General features: G+C 30.4%; 1 protein-coding gene across 1 annotated transcript in view; it reads right to left on the bottom strand.

The window, feature by feature from the left end:
* LOC136975335 (N-acetylated-alpha-linked acidic dipeptidase 2-like) overlaps nucleotides 1–12,263 on the bottom strand; it is a 36,510-nt gene that overhangs the window by 5,279 nt on the left and 18,968 nt on the right. The window contains exons 9-17 of the mRNA XM_067270390.1: nucleotides 10,744–10,829; nucleotides 10,560–10,661; nucleotides 8,868–8,950; nucleotides 8,663–8,782; nucleotides 7,661–7,734; nucleotides 7,104–7,188; nucleotides 4,158–4,323; nucleotides 4,007–4,085; nucleotides 867–959 (exon numbers count right to left, since the gene is read on the bottom strand). Of these exons, the coding sequence (XP_067126491.1) occupies nucleotides 867–959; nucleotides 4,007–4,085; nucleotides 4,158–4,323; nucleotides 7,104–7,188; nucleotides 7,661–7,734; nucleotides 8,663–8,782; nucleotides 8,868–8,950; nucleotides 10,560–10,661; nucleotides 10,744–10,829 (888 nt within the window). The remainder of the gene's footprint in view (nucleotides 1–866; nucleotides 960–4,006; nucleotides 4,086–4,157; nucleotides 4,324–7,103; nucleotides 7,189–7,660; nucleotides 7,735–8,662; nucleotides 8,783–8,867; nucleotides 8,951–10,559; nucleotides 10,662–10,743; nucleotides 10,830–12,263) is intronic.

Genomic DNA, 12,263 nt, shown 5'->3' with positions numbered 1-12,263 from the left:
ACCAACCATAACACGAAAGCTGATAAATGCAAAACTAATTTCCTATTTTCCTATCATTACTTATATTGGAGGAATCCAGAATCCAATATAAGTAATGATTGATATTTTTAATATTACTAGCCATTTTCATTAATTTAGATCAGGACTAAGCACAGTGTAAAATTAAATTGGATTTATGAATGAACTCTAAAACTAACTGGAGACTGAATCTGAAATATGATTTCAAATAAAGGCCAAATAATAGAAGATCAATACAATCAATTCATTTTCTAATTTTTATCATATCTAAAAATTAAAAATCCATAAAACTTTCCATTTTTCTTTAAAAACAATAAAATAACATGGCATAATTTCTTAGATAAAGATTAATGCCCCACACATTCAGTATTTGCTAAATGCCGAGTAAACATTTGGCTAGTACCGAGCAGTGCCGTAACTAGGGCGGTGCCCAGGCACAGGGCGTAGACCCTGTGGAGTGCAGAAATGACCTTGACCAAGTTTTGGGGCATAGTTACAGATGCTCGCACCGGGCATAAAAGGCTAGTTACGGTGCTGATACCAAGTAATGTGGATGATTTACTCATAATATTCAGTATTTGCCATTTCCCACTCGTTGGTATATTTTGCCAAATCAAAGGGTCAAATAGACAATTATTTAGCAATCGGCAAATACTAAACATGTGGAGCTGGCCTAATATTAACATAATATTTATTTGAAAAATAAGATTAAAAAAAATTTAATGATAAAATGAAAACATTTAAAAATGATCCTTAACACTGTAGAATTCACATATATATATATATATATATATACACACAATTTTAGCTATTAAATTAATTATTTAATAAGTAATAACAGATTTTACCTATAGTCATTTCTTAGTGGGAAATTATTAAAACTGATCATTGCTCTTTCAGTCTTCATTAATATATCGTTAATACTTCTTATTTCATCAGAACTATTAAAAATAAATTATCATCAATTTAAGTTTTATTATATTAATGAAAATATATGTGCAAGAAAAAGTTTTGGAATTATTTTAATATTAAAATAATGGTTAATGTTACCTTTGGTTCCAAGATGGCGGCTTGTCTCCGATTCCAGCAAATAGAAGAAGGGAAACAGTGGGGACGCACGCTCTAACCTAACCTAACCTATTCTAATAAATTACCATAATTATTACCAACGAAATTATTAGAATAGGTTGGGTTAGGTTAGGTTAGAACGTGCGTCCCCACTGTTTCCTTGCTGGAATCAGACGGGCCGCCATCTTGGAACCATAGGTAACATTAACCAAAATAATTTATCTATATAAATAAAAATGTAAATGTTCGTTTGTTTAAAATCTTAAATCTCCAAAAGTTCTTCACCAATTGCTTTGAAATTTTGAAAAGACGTTGCATTCGAATACGTGCGTGTTTCTATATACCTACTATTATATAAATGTCACACGAAATTCCCTCCTGCAGGGGAGAGGATTAAGGCTTATCCTAAAGAATTTGACTTCTACTGTACTGCTGTAGATGCAATTTTTATTTTTAACTGTGTTTTAGTAGGGTACCACGTGGGAATGAAAGAAGTGTATTCGTTAACAATGGAAGTGTTAACAATTGAAGTGTTAAGAATGGAAGTGTTAAGAGAAAGCGTCGTGCAAGATTTACAGGTGCAGATGCAGTTTTTTGTGTTTTTGCGGGAAATCGAACGTATTTTTAGACCCATCTAAAAATTCTCTAATTGGTCTGGAAACAGGGGGGGACCCAATTCTTGCATTCTGTAAAAACAGGTAAGATTGGCCATAATGTAATAATCTTAATCTTCGCTATCGTTACTTTTTGCCCGAGCAATGCCGGGCTTATCTGCTATACAATATATTTATTACAATAATTGTAAAAAATGTTTCTTTTAATCCTTGAATCTTCATCTTTTATGTTATTTTCTTAAGTTGTGGTCATTGAGACGACGCTAAAGTCGTAGAAATTCCATCTCGGACACATTAACTCGATACTATTTTTTATAATTATTTTGATCCGACTTTGTTGTTACAATTGTTTAAATGATAGTTAATTTTAATAAATTTATATTAAAATTTTAATTAACATTTTTAATTAAAATTGCTTTTATTGTGATTACTAAGATAGAAAAAAATTGTATCATCAAAATGATTTTATTTTTTAATACAGATTTTGATTTCTTAATAGAACTAGTAAATTTCTAATTTAAATACTATTGAAGCAGAATATTTTACAAGTTTATAATTAAAATTTACGGCAAAATTATAAAATTTATACACTTATTTAATATAACAAATTTCGTCTGTAGTGGGAATCTTTTTTAATTTTATCATAATCAAACAATATAGCTGGATTCTTATTAGACTGTAATATTGGCATAACTGGTGATGCATCTGGCACAATAGGCAGGAGTTGTGGGTTCAAGTCTTACTCCAAGCTGACTTCTTCTTCCAAAATATTCTAAATTAAAATTTATATATTTCTAATGATGAATTTAATATGAGAGATGACAGCTTAACTGGCAATTTCTGGTGTAAATTATTTATTATCTTAATAATGAATTAGCTGTATTATAGTCCAATACAAATCCACCTGTATCATTTGATTATTAACATGTATTGGGTTTTATATGTAATTAATTTTATCATAATTGTATTAATTTGCTTTTTATATATAAACGTTTTCACATGTCTATCCTTAAATTTCATTTTAAATCTCCCTAATTCTCTATCCAAAAAAATGGAGAGCTATATGTAATGTTATTTCTTTATTTTCTGAATATAAAAATTTTTAAATATTGACTTTGATTATTTATCCCACCCCACAATAACCTGTGGGGTGGGATAAATAATCTCTGAATCCCATAATAACCTCTTGACTTAATAACTACTATCTACTACAGACATACAAAATTAGAATTAATGAATATCTTTTTCAGGACTTTTCACCCCTTTCAGGCATCCAACAGGGCTCCATCCTTAGTAGTATCTTATTAATAGTCTGTATTAATATTATTATTAATACATCTACTCTCTTACAATCACTTATGCAGATGACATCAAGATAATAAATAATAACCCACTCGCTTTAAAATACATTCTTGATACTTTGACACACAATCTATAAAATCTTCACTTGAGAATTATCATCAATAAAACTGTTTCAATGGTCTTAATATCATCTTCTGACAATAAACTCATCTTCAAGCACTATATAAAGAAACCTACGAAGGGATTGGCTATGTGCAGAGGAATTCTGTAGAGAAATTTCCAGACCATATCTTCTAAACTAACCCTCCATTCTATATTTTTGCTAACTTTCAATCAGTCATAGACTATGGTCTTCCACACAGTACTCCCCATACAAGACCAAGCCATCTATTTTGATAGAATTTTAATTTATAAATTTTTTAACAGTTTTATTCCATTCAATTTTATTCATTTACATATTTTCAACATTAATACTTTTAGTTCTTCTTGTTTCTATATACTGTATTATTATCTTAAATGAAACAGACAGTTTTATGACTTACAGTTGCCATGAGCATGATTCCAATAAGTTTAAATCAACTATATATGCCAGACGTGGGCAAATGCGGCTCCGAGAACCGCATGCGGCTCTTTTTGAGTTACACGCAGCTCTTGCCGACGGTGTTAATTTCTGCTTTTTATTACTATTTTTACAATTTTATTTCCACAATTTTGTGAAAATATGTAATTATATATATGTAATATTTAGTAATTTATTTCCAAGTCGGTGCAATAAATTAAATTGACATTTCAAATCTATTCTTTTAAAACAAGTTCTCGACCCCGACGGGGACACCCTATCCTCCCCTGCCTTACCATACTATCCGCCACGACAGTACAGAACTGCGGCTCCCGTGCATTTTGCAAAACCTACGTTTCGGCTCCCACCGAACTCTTGCTTGCCCACCTCTGACATATGCCCTAAAAAATAAATAACAAATATATATTAATTTTAATGTTCTTACTTTTCAGAGTTAACTCTTAAATTTTTCATGAATACTTCTTCTACTTGAAAAAATTCTTTAATAGCCAATTCAAGGGAATCTTAAAAAATAATTAAAGAATATTTAAACAATTTATAAATGATTTAAATAAGTTATTATTTAGTATACTCACTTAATGCTATTCCATTTTCTTTAAAAAAACTTTTATATTGCTTCTCGAGATAATATGTTGCATTTTTAAAATAAGAAATATATTCTTCATAAGTAAAAGAAAGGACTGAATCGTCAGATAATGATTGAATTGCTTCTAGCAAAATCTGTCCTGATATCACATTATACTACAAAATAATATTTAATAAAAAATGTAATCCAGTATTTAGAATAACAATTTTGAAAATGTTACAAAATTAAATAATATTATGAAAATAATCAATTAAAATTAACATATTTTAGATAATTCTCCTCTCTCTCTCTACAACCTAAACAAGAAAATATATTGACTCTCTGCTCCATTCTTCTCTTCATTAGTTACAATTTAGAGTGAGTAAATAATTTGGTTACTATTATTCTCATGTTTAGACTTAGATGGAGTTTGCGCATGCTTAGCATTGAATTCTCAAATTCTAACTCTTGAGACTCTTTAGGGACTTCTTTAACATCCTATCCGACAACAGCAATTGCTATGAATCTTTAGGTGATAAATTCCATCTAAGATTAACTACACACATGCAGGACTGGACTTAAGACTAAGCTATAACATAACAGGCCTTTTTCCTCCACCAAATAACGATACATGTAGAAATGTGAAGCTCTAAGGTATAGACTCATAACACAGCTCCTAAACTGGACTTCAGCCTGTTTAGCTACTGTGCCAATACCTGTCCAGATCCATAACTATGAACAAACAACCTGTGAAATCTGGAAGTTATACCAAATTTTTTTCCGGATTAATTTCCCTTTCCCTAACAAACAGGGTACGATGTTGCTAAGAAACACTAACCTCCCTTTCTATTAATGTAAACATTTGCCTATCTTGACACTTTTTCCCACACAACAAGACGGTAAAGTTGATAGTTACCATCCGATTTCGTCACTTTATTTGGATCCCGGGGACAACTTTCACCTACACACACACCTTTACCTTCCAGATCATTAATCACGTGACAATTTTCCCACCGCGAAATTATAAAAGCCGCTTCTCTCCCCCTCGGGGGAGATGATCGGACGATCGTCGAGTCACTGTAGATATCAAATTTTACTCTTGTGCCTTGCCTGGTGCCTACGGATTTTATAAGATTATATACAGATTATCAAAGAGGTATGGAACCAACCTTTGTGAACTCTCTCTCTCCCCAGTCATGTATTAGGAATTAATAAATCCCCTCAATGTTAGATTTTGTGTAATGTCTCATTAGTTATCCAATAAACTGTGGTTTCCTTGTTAATTGGTGTCTTCCTTGCTCAAATATCGCCGGTAGCCTTACCGACGACCCCACCTCCTCCCTCCTACTCTCCTTCCACTCAATTGGACAAAACAATCCCGTCCCCTCGGGACTATTAACGTAAACATGCCATCTTGACAAGTGAAAGGTCAATGACCTGTTGCCAGAAAGGGGAGATACGACTTCCTCTACCTCTCCGGCGGTTCACAAACCACTATAAGGATAAGTTTTCTACAACAGAGATTTTATATTAAAATCTCAACATTTTCATAATTAAAGAAAAATAATGAGACAGTTACAAGTTTAAAGCATTGAAAACTGTTAAATATTCAAAACAGAAACATTTGACAATAGTAAAATTGCTTAAATGTTTTTCTCTCTGTAATAGTTTTGTCTAATATTTTAAAATGCACAATTTATCATTTTATCATTAAAAATCAAGAGGAACTTCTTGATTAATTAGTCCAAAACAACACTTGGTTCGTCAAACATCTTTATTTCATAAATTGCCATTTCATAGCCAAAGGCATCTTTTTGGGATCATTTATCCCACTTCAGTATGGTTTTTCCATTAAATGTCAGATTGAATTAATTAGCTCTTATAGGAAACTTGGTAAATGAACTCTTACAACACTGTTACAGGATTAACTAAGATTAAAGTCAAATGATTTCTGGATTATATCAGGCTATATTAATTGCCTGATATAATTTGGCAATTGTTTGGTTTTAATCAAAAATCAGGCTTTTAGATGTTTATAGTTGAATTACCTTTGATTTACTGTATTAAAACTGTTTATGTAAGATCAAATCTAAGCATTGTTTCAGGGTGTTTTTAACTCATAATCTGGTTGTTTTTGAATATAAATCATTGTCAAACAAAATGAATTTGAGTGGAAAACTCATGGTAAACATAATTCCAGATGTTTTTTACAATATCTTATTATTTCAAAATAAAAATATTTCAGTGAAAACAATTCGTTATTTACACTTTTAACAGAATCTAATAGGTAATGCTTTTGGGTATAGCTTACGAGTGCTTTGTTCAATTTCTAATCTGGTTGCAGTGTTAGATTTAACATTACCTGCCGTGATATGGTTATCATTTACAGTTCTAAAGCTAAGGTCATTTTGACCATTAAAGTTCAAAGGTTAAGTTATCAAAATAGCATGCCAAAATGCAGTTTTCAGATTATTAATGATCTGAAGAGTCTATCTATTAGGAACCAAGATAAAAGTCTGGCACATCCTTTCTTGGATGTGTTGATAGGAATTGAAATATCCTATCAGCTCCATTGGATTAATTACCACTACTTTTCAAACACATTTTTAAAAGTCGTATAAGTTTTGAGATGGAGAACAACTTATACAACTTGAACAAGAATGCTCTTTATTTCTTTAAATGAGTTTAATGTAAAATCAATGAACAAATAATAAATAAAAAAACACACCGTAGACTTCCAGCAAAAGCTTAATCTTTTCTGCTTACACTCTCAACCGAATTTATAGAGCTGCTTCAGGTAATAATTTATACTGGAAGTCTAAGGTGTGTCTTTTTTTTTTATTTGCAAAAAAATCATTAAATGATCGTCATTTTAAAAATATCGAACACAGATTTAAACATTTTGAGTAATTTAATTAAATATATTTTTATTATAAAATATAAAATTTGAACTTACCAAATTCCAGTTGAATTTAAAATGAATAGTTGGAATTCCAAATTTAAAATAGAGCGGATCAAAACTATTTCCCTCAACGCAATTTCTACAAAAAAAAATACAAAAATTACACACAAATTTTAGTAATTATAATAGTAATAATTTTATCGAAATTCAATCTATCACTGCACGAATATTCAATTATTGATATTTTATTATGTAAGATAATTATTGCTTTTGCTACCTCAGCCATCAGTGCATCAATATATTACTGTGGAAATCATTCTCAAAATTTTCATGGTTAGTCATCTATTTGTTATAAAACATTTTATAATGTTACATTTAATAATTTGTTAACTTGAAATTTTACAAAATTCTCGTACGCATCGGGGAAGATTCCAAACCCATCCACGTATACCTGCACTTGAAAACTATTTATATCTGTTAAAACCTTCAAACCTTATATAATATACATTTTTTAGCATACATACTTAAACAATTAGTACTTATATAAACTGTAATTAGGGCCTAACTTTAATAAATATTAAAACATTAATTAAATAAAATTTTACACTTACTCTGGTATATCATCATTAATCCTCTTCAGCCATCTTGAATTTTTTTCTTTTGTTATTTTGTTTATTTTGGATATCTTTAAGAATAAAACTAATTTATAAATATATCATCATCATAAATAGAAAAATACGATAAATTAAATTAAATTTGTCTCGTTAACTGTATTTTTAAATTATAATTTATAAAGAGAACAGATTTTATGACAAAGTGATATAAAAATATGACCATTGACAATATTTCTGTATATAAGTATGCAGGGTCTGAGAATAGATGAATTCACTTTCCATTATTTCCAATGGGTTAAATTGATTTGGACTTTTGAACAATTCAGAGTTCAAACTGTTCCTGGAGTGAATTAAATGTGAAGTATGAGGCACTGCTGTATTCAAATGAATAACCTTTGTTTTCAGAAGTATTATCTACTTAATTAATTTAGATAATCCAGAGTAGTGGTGCACCCAGAGGGGAGCCTAGGGGCCCTGGCATCCTCTGAAGAAACCAAACGGGAAAAGATTTTTGGAAAATTTTCTAATGATTAAATTAATTTTTTTAGTTATATTCTGTGGTGTCTTCTATTCCTATACTATTGTAAATTAGTAGTCACATAAGGGGGGTATTTTATTCAATTTGCATTAAAAAGTTTTTTATCCATTCGACTTGGCTCCCCGAGACTAAATCCCGAGTGCGCCACTGATTCCGAGTGTCATTTGGCAATATTATTTGCATCGGGTTGTTACATATGTTGTTCTTAAAACTATTATATATGTAAGCTGTAGAATAAATAATGTAAAAATATGTTGTTCTTACATAAGGTATAAAAAGAAGCTTAAAAGTGCTACTATATAAATCTTTTATATTTTCAATTTTAAAGCCGAAGTGACCGTAGCCATTCATTTTATCTGCGTTTTTAGTTATCCGAGTTAGCATTAGTCCACATTACCCAGATAATCAAGGTATACATTTTAAATAATGTACTAAGCGTAAATATTTGAAAATTCTCTTACTTTATTCACAATATTTAAAACTTTTTCATACAGTAATGGTGAACTTATTATTTTGGGAGATTTTAAAGATGATACATCTATATATGAAACTAATTCTCCTTCTAACTTCTTATGATTCTCCTGAAATAAAAATAAACAGTTTTGTTTACTAAAATTGAGACATTTGGTGGAAAAACTTTATTAAAAATTTAATAGCAATGCTTACTATTATCCATTTGTAAAAGCTAAAAGATTCTATATCAGAAAAACCCCATATACAAAATAAGATATTTCTTTTAGGTCTTCTTCCTATAAGATTTTAAATTAAATTACAAATTTTTATTAAAAACAATTATTTAAATATTATGTTCTGTAATAAAGTTAATTTCTTCTCAATAAAATAATTGGATTTTAACATTTTAAGATTGAAAAAGTGTTTAATTTAGAGAAGAACAGAAAGGAACATATACTCTTAGCACTAAATGGACAAAGACACTATAACTTCTCCTAATGGACAGTAAATAATTTTTAAAAATTGTCAATGAAAAGTTAAATGTTATTGTTGGGATTAAACACTATTAATTGATGGTTGTACGATTAAGCTAAGTCTCACTTAGACAAAGAGATATAAATAACAACATCTCAAAGCCCGAGTAGTATATAATACAATGCCAAACGATCGCCTAAATATCGGGCTATAACGTTATAGCCCGATATTTAGGCGATCGTTTGGTGTTGTATTACAAAGAGCAGAGTTTTGAGTTCTTTATTAGAAGGCCAATAGATATATAAATAACACTATAACCCATTCATACACAAGTTATTTGGTCTGTCAGCAATTTTTGTCTGTAATATCTGTACAACACAAACAGCAAGATTTTTTTCAATCATAAGGCATGGTTCTTGAACTTTTGTTAGTCTGAATGCCTGACTTAAATAAGAAATATGAACACAAAAGACAACAGACACAGTTGGGATATTCCAATTTTCGACACGAGTGTTGAGTGTCGAAACCAACAATTTGACGTCATCGACGACGTTCCGACTTCAAGCACGAAATGCTTAGTTCCCATAATTCCATTCTCAGCGTGATGGATTTCATTCAAATTTTGCACCAATTACCCATAATTCATTAGAAAGTAGCGGTCAACATATCTGTTGAATGCTACGTGTGTCGAGTCAACGTCGACAACAGTGCCATTTCAACGTTGAAAAAAAGATATGACTTTTAACGAACGTGGAGATCGGTGTTCAGTCAACGTTGAAAATTGGAATGTCCCGAATGGCTAGTTGTGTAATATCTATGTACTGTATAATAGTCTGTATATATTTTATGTACTATGTAATATTTTCTGCTTTAAATGAATGTATATTAGAAATATACAGACTGTTGACTCAACTGACAATGTCTACTTTGCCACGAGGAAGAGATATGTGGTCCTGAATCTTTTGGGAAAAGACTCAAAGGTAAGAAGCCTAGAAATAATGAACCAGCTTCCAAACTCCCAAGAAGAAAGAGTGTATGTAATAACAACATGGATGAAGAAACTTCAGAAAGGGTTTTGTATGAAGACAACCCTTAGAAAATAAAAGATGGGGATAGTGTACACCTGCGCCTAAATATTACGCTAATATTAATACTTTAAAAAGATCAAAATACTGTTGTTTCATTCATCATCAGTTAAAACATGCATAATTAATTATTCCATTATTTTCTAAAGATGATGAAACCCCATGATTCTAAGAACCCGTGATTCTAAGAATTTCTTAAGCATATTGTTTTTAATTGTTTAATTAGCTGATGGAAAATTAAAAATATTACATCATTATACAAACTAATTTCAATAATTTTAATTGATAAGTAATATTTAGTCACATTTTAGAATAAAAATTTACTGATATAATTTTTAAAACTCACCATTCTTTAACGAGTTTCCAAAGATGCGCACAATTTCTAATAAAGTAGAAATTCCTCTTAATTGTCCAAACTGTTTTGACATTCCTATCATCACCGATCGGTCTTAAATACAAATTAAGAAATATTTTTAATAAACATACTTTAATATTTAATACTAATGATTTATTCATTTAATTCTTGTTACCTGTTTCTCTTCCTCCAAATATTTTTCCAATAATAATATAATCAGTTTGATTTCTGTCATTTTTAATTTTAATTTCCAGTTTTATTCTTTTATTAAAAGAAAAATCTGATTTATTAGAGATTAATAGTTTATTCATTATAATCTAAATTATAATAAAACAATATGTAAAAAAGAATGTAGTATAGTTTCATGTATCTAAAAGCCTTTTACCAGGGCGCGTATCATCACTCTAAACCAAGTAACTACAAACGTTTTCGAACCTTAACAGTTTTTCGTCGGGTAACGATCCCCTAACGGAATGCGCTTCGATTCAAAGTTGTGAAGAAATATGATCCGGAACGTTGTCCCGACCCGATGACGTCAATACGGACTTGCGCGCTACGCTTGTTGTGCTCTAACTTATCGTTTTATCTAGTAGCATCTTTCGAACAATGTAGTATATTTAGAGAGCAGCTAAAGGATTTAGGAGCAGGATTTTGTTCGTCCTCTTTGAAGCTTAACAATTCCTGTGTGTTTTTCTTTTTGTCGAAACTTTCCAAAATTTTTCAGGGAGTTTTGCGTATTAAGAAGAACAATGCTATTAAATTTTGGTGGTTAAAGAGCGAGGGGTTGGGGAAATAAAGGGGGATTGTGTGTCATATCTCGAGTAGGGTTGGACTTATGAATGATGATTTACTCATTATTAGTATTTACAGTATTTTATAAAACCCTTCACTACCCTTAAAATTAAGCTTTTTGCCATTTTATAATAATAAAAAATATCATAACTGATGGCGATACCAAAATTTTAAATGTTGCTGGGAAAGTTAAGCAATTCGTTGCTGGATTTTTTACTTCCGAAATAAAATTCCTACTCCTTTGATCTTGGATATTTAGCATAATTTATTATTCCACGAGGTTATAAGATTTATTTAAATATAATAAATACAAAGATTGTCAAATATGATAAAACAAACTGAGAAAAATATGCTTTATGAAGAGTGAAAATAATTTTCAAAATGTTTTAAGATTTTCAATTGGTATTCTAATTTTTTACAATATGTTAATACATTTGGCCAATTTGGTGTCTGAGTGTTAAGACACCAGCAAGGTTGAGGCCGAAGTTTTAAACGCGAAAACGTGTACGTCGGACGTTCGGCGCCGCTTTCCTGTAAGCCTAGAAGTTTCGCAATGGCTTTCGGAATGTCCAGCACGATTCCACTGACTTTCCAAATGCCATTGCCAAACTTCTAAGCTTACAGGAAAGTGGCGCCGAACGTCCGACGTACACGTTTTCGCGTTTAAAACTTCAGCCTCGACCTTGCTATTGTTTTTAGTTTACTAGATTTTGGATTTGAATCCCACATCAGGCATGAATGTTTGTTAATGTCAGATTTTAATGACGAATGTTATTTGGAGTGTTGATCAAAAGCCGTTAGTGTGATATTGCACGTAAATCAAATTAATTTAATTGTTTTGACATTCCTAAAGATGAGTGTAAGCTATAAAATATTAGACTCTTCATACTTTAAAAACATTTT

The sequence above is a fragment of the Centruroides vittatus genome, unplaced genomic scaffold (assembly GCF_030686945.1).
Source record: "Centruroides vittatus isolate TY-2023 unplaced genomic scaffold, ASM3068694v2 contig_370, whole genome shotgun sequence".
Taxonomy (NCBI): Eukaryota; Metazoa; Arthropoda; class Arachnida; order Scorpiones; family Buthidae; genus Centruroides; species Centruroides vittatus.
The sequence above is the reverse complement of the archived record's forward strand: the minus strand, read 5'-3'. Positions and strand labels throughout refer to the sequence as shown.